Source organism: Ctenocephalides felis, unplaced genomic scaffold (assembly GCF_003426905.1).
Source record: "Ctenocephalides felis isolate EL2017-DRISC unplaced genomic scaffold, ASM342690v1 CF-g0.4_SCAFFOLD_00375, whole genome shotgun sequence".
NCBI classification, from domain to species: Eukaryota; Metazoa; Arthropoda; class Insecta; order Siphonaptera; family Pulicidae; genus Ctenocephalides; species Ctenocephalides felis.
Window position 1 is genome coordinate 25311 of NW_020536529.1, and position 5089 is coordinate 30399.

The 5089-nt window shown below is 30.9% G+C and overlaps 1 protein-coding gene across 1 annotated transcript; it reads left to right on the forward strand.

Moving 5' to 3' along the window:
- The first annotated feature begins 453 nt into the window (after nucleotides 1-453).
- LOC113364155 lies at nucleotides 454-1723 on the forward strand. The gene is made up of 3 exons (XM_026606639.1): nucleotides 454-922; nucleotides 967-1145; nucleotides 1682-1723. Exons 1-3 carry the CDS (start codon nucleotides 454-456, stop codon nucleotides 1721-1723), a joined length of 690 nt encoding a protein of 229 aa, XP_026462424.1.
- Nucleotides 1724-5089: the final 3366 nt, after the last annotated feature.

Here is a 5089-nt window from a genome sequence, read left to right on the forward strand (position 1 = left end):
TTAATTTCGAAATCCTAGCACACAACCAGAAAGATGATGCAGAACTTAAACGCCTTTTGATGCAGGACGCCAAACTACAATTAGAAGAAATTCCAGTACCAGGCACAAACATAAAGTTGTTTTGCGACACGGCGAAGGCTTAGCCACGACCTTATATCCCGGCACTACTGCGGAGACAAATATTTAACTCATTACATGGTTTGAGTCACCCTGGGATACGAGCAATTTTGCGTCTTAATACTGCACGGTACGTATACAGAAAAACTGCCACGATTGGGCTAGAGCTTGACAAGATTGTCAATAGTCCAAAATAACACGGCGTGTTCATGCACCTCACGACACATTTCCCTTGCCAACAGCAAGATTTGCACATGTACACATCGATATAATTGGTCCTTTACCTCCTGTTAACTTCTATAAATATTGTTTGACAGCCATTGATCGATTTACCAAATGGCCAGAAGTATACCCACTACTAGGTCTGCAGAAGAAGTAGCGGTTGGATTTTTATTATGCTGGATATCCCGCTTCGGAGCTCCAGTCAAAATGACGACTGATCGAGGTACTCAATTTAAATCTGAATTATTTAGATCATTAAACAAGTTGACAGGTACCATTAGGATCAGGACTTGCAGCTATCATCCATGTTCCAACGGACTAATAGAGCGCTTCCATCGACAACTCAAGACTGCGATAATGTGTTACAAAGACAACACATGGTTGGAAGCACTTCCGCTAATTCTAGTAGGCATTCGAAACGCTTACAAACCTGATATCAAGACATCAGCCGCTGAAATGGTGTATGGTGAACCACTTCGCCTTCCTGGAGAATTTTTTGAATTATATAAAAATCCTCAAAATTTAAGACATCCGGCTGATCTACTCTCGAGACTTCGAGAACACGTAGCGCATCTTCAACCAAGTAAATCCAGTAATCACACAAACAATAAACCATTTATTTATCAGGACCTACAAACATGCACGAATATTTTCCTCCGCGACGATACTATCAGGAAGTCACTCCAAATCAAGGTCCATACGAAGTTCTTAAGAGAGATGATAAAACAGTAACCATACGAACACAGAGAGGCAGTACACGGATGTCCATCGATCGCATCAAACCAGCCTATATCATCGTAGATCCAGTAGACCAAACCATGGGGAGTTATCTCCGAACAAATGTATATTACCCTGTTTTGGAAAGGACTACTATTTTTAGCGAAAAAAAGATGACGCTACTAAATATGTAAAACGTCAAAATTGATCGCTTAGATTTGCCATTCACCATTTTGTATTAAAGTTTTTGGTTCGCATATGGTTCGCATGTTGTTTCTGTAATTAATTGTATTCAAGTAAGCATTTAATATGGCAAAATGTAGCGCAATGTGAAATTTAATATGGCAAAATGTAACGCACCAACTTGTGGTAACTTCAGAAATAATATAAAAATGCACTTCTTTCCGGCTTTATGAAGTGAACAAATTAAAAATGTCCAATTATATTTCACAGAATAGTTTTCATGTCTATAATTCACAGTGATATAAGAAGAGAAAGACAATCTGATATATGACCAGGAGAACACTTTGCAACTCCGGTGGAAAGGGTAATAATAATTCTGAATATTTTAATACTATTTGCTATTACGACTTGATATTATATTACAACATGTTATGTTTATTAGATGTTCTTGGGAATTCAAATTGCAGCAGAATCTAGTGACTAAGGATAGGAGTGTCTTGATGCCGAGGGCATGTAAAATGTATGACACATCCATTATATGTTGAGGGAGTTAAGAAGGATAGACAAACAAAGCAATAAAATAAGGTATAAATTGCAACAGAGTATAAAATGCTCAGAAATATTCTTAACATTCCAGCCGAAAGGACTGCTGCACAATCGAATCATAAGAAATTCAAGATATTGTAGAATGCAACTTTATTAATGATAAAATAAATATCAAATGCAAAGTTAATGTTAAAGAAGCATGACTCATAAATGAATTTTAATTCTTGGAATTTAGTTTTCTATCAATTTTGATATCAATATATATATTTTATGTCTGTAGGATTTAACTTTTTAAATTTGTTCATTATTTGTCATTTCTTCTAATTATACTATTCCATTATCTTTAGTATATACTCTATATACTACATACTTAGATTCTATACTTTTTTCTTCTCTTTTTAATATATTAATATTAGTCATTAAGAAATTAATATTAGTCAGTTCGTGTAAATTCATTATACTTATGAAAACTTTTACCTGTCTAGTTGTTATATATTATTGATCATTAAGTAATTCATATTGATCGTTACTTTTAAGTTTAACATTTTATTGTAAATGCTTTTACACAATCTTAGTGTAGTTGCTATATATTATTGATCTTAAAGTAATTCATATTGATCGTTATTTTTAAGTTTAACATTTTATTGTAAATGCTTCTACATAATCGCAGTGTGGTTGCTATATGTTATTGATCATTAAGTAATTCATATTGATCGTTATTTTTAAGTTTAACATTTTATTGTAAATGCTTCTACATAATCTCTGTGTAGTTTGCTATATATTATTGATCATTAAGTAATTCATATTGATCGTTCCTTTTAAGTTTAACATTTTATTGTAAATGCTTCTACACAATCTCTATGTAGTTGCTATATATTATTGATCATTAAGTAATTCATATTGATCATTCCCTCTAAATTTAACATTTTATTGTAAATGCTTCTACACAATCTCTGTGTAGTTATATATTATTGATCATTAAGTAATTCATATTGATCGTTCCTTGTAAATTTATCATACCATTGTGAATACTTTTTTTAGTTACTTATAATTGTAAAATTATAATACTTATTATTATGTATATATTGATTATTACATTTATAAAAATTTTAATTGTTATGTAAAAATGTTTGTAATATATATTTGAAAATATATTTTGTACTTCGTATGTTTTTTTTTCTCATTTCCAATATAAGAAATTATTTAGGTTTTCTTATTTTGAATTACGTATGCAAACCATATCTAGAAATAATACCAGCGGTTGATTTATATACTGAACAAGTGCTGCCTTCTTCAGATCGCTAAAAATATTAAAATGGCGGTAATGTCAAATGGCCTCAGATAGCGATCTATTTATGTTTACTTATCTATGGACCAAACAATTATCACCAAAGCAGAGAACAACTATTTCACTCTAATTCATTCTGCCTAAGCAGAATTGGGATCGATATCGATCCTAGTTGCTACTGCTTGGGTGAAGCGACTAGGGCGGATGCAGAGCATATCATCATGGAGTGTAAACGTTAGGAAAAGGGCAGACAAAAACTAAACTATGGGAGGAAATAATCAAACAAAAATCTCCCTTCCAATTAATTTTATAACAGTGCTGACAGATACAAGATTATATGGTGCTCTTTATACTTACATCAAATCTAATAATATAAAACTATAAATGAAACATACATAAAACAATGATATATACGTAAGACAAGACTTTAAGAGATAGTGTAGATATCATGTAATTTAGTATATGGCTAATGTACTAGTTTATAAAGCCAATAAATCATAAATAAAAAAAAAAACTATTTCACTCGATCAGGCCGAAAAGTTCATTTTCGAATTATATAACCATCTATTAGTATTAGTCAGTTCGTGTAAATTCATTATACTTATGAAAACTTTTACCTGTCTAGTTGTTATATATTATTGATCATTAAGTAATTCATATTGATCGTTACTTTTAAGTTTAACATTTTATTGTAAATGCTTTTACACAATCTTAGTGTAGTTGCTATATATTATTGATCTTAAAGTAATTCATATTGATCGTTATTTTTAAGTTTAACATTTTATTGTAAATGCTTCTACATATCTATATAAGAGGTTTGACAACTGATGGCGTCACAAGTTTATGCCTCAACTTCAATTGTGTCACCGCTTGTGCGACACGCCAACGTTGCACCAGGTGGCACCACGATATACCCTTTAGACATCCCCATTCCTTGTTGCTGAGGGTATTTAACACATAGCGCAACACGGACTAATACTCTTAACTATTCAAGGACTCAACAACTACTGACCTGGGACCACGGACAGTAGCGAGCCTGAAGAAGACAATAATAAATTATAATTTCAATGTAAATATATCTAATATAATAAATAATATTATATCATAGTATTTGCGTTATTCAAGTAGAAATATATGTGGAAGATACCCACTCAATATACATATTCTAATTTTTATTTGTTTTTAGCCTCTGTTGAACATATTTTGAAAAAAGCGATCATCGTAGACGGGTAAATCAGCGACCTAGACAAGGCTTCGACTCAGGTATCTTCCCTAAAAAAAAAACGAATATGTTTGATAAATTGGATTGGTTTCACTGTGGAAGATGTCAAAGCCTAGGAAGAAAAACTAGCTGAAGAAAAATCTGAAGAGATAGAAACTGATCTGGTGCAAAATATATGAAATTATTTAAAAAAATGCAATTACTTTTAATCAAAGCATGTTTTAATTTGAAGGCCGATTTTGTTATCAAGATTGGTGGGCGTGATCCCAAAGATCATATTGCCAATGCATTAAGCAGAATGTTTGCGGATAATTTGCATTTGCAAGGCAGAGGCACTGGCAGAGGGCTTTGAAAAAAGTAATCACAATAAATTTAAATAATGAATTAATATTATTTGAAATATTATAATTTGTTACTTTTTTAGTTTATTTTTGTGCAATAAATTTTATGTTGTTTAAAATATTTGTTGCTATTTTGTTTGTTATAAATATTGGCTACTGTTTTGTTGCTATTTTGTTATAAAATACTTGTTATTGTTTTGTTTAGTTCAAAATATTTGTTGCTAATTGTTTGTTACTGTTCTGTTTAGTACAAAATACTTGTTGCTATTTTGTTTGTTGTAAAATATTGGTTACTGTTTTGTTGCTATTTTGTTATAAAATACTTATTACTGTTTTGTTTTGTTCAAAATATTTGTTGCTATTTGTTTGTCATAAAATATTTGTTACTGTTTTTTTAGTACAAAAAATTTGTTTATTGTAAAAAAACTAAGAAAAAATTTTTCTCAAAATTTC

Coding starts and splice junctions, on each gene's coding strand:
- LOC113364155 (XM_026606639.1), top strand. CDS start 454: ATGGCCAGAAGTATACCCACTACTAGGTCTGCAGAAGAAGTAGCGGTT. Junction 923..966: donor CGTAGCGCATCTTCAACCAA/GTAAATCCAGTA, acceptor TTTATTTATCAG/GACCTACAAACATGCACGAA. Junction 1,146..1,681: donor CCTATATCATCGTAGATCCA/GTAGACCAAACC, acceptor TATGTTTATTAG/ATGTTCTTGGGAATTCAAAT.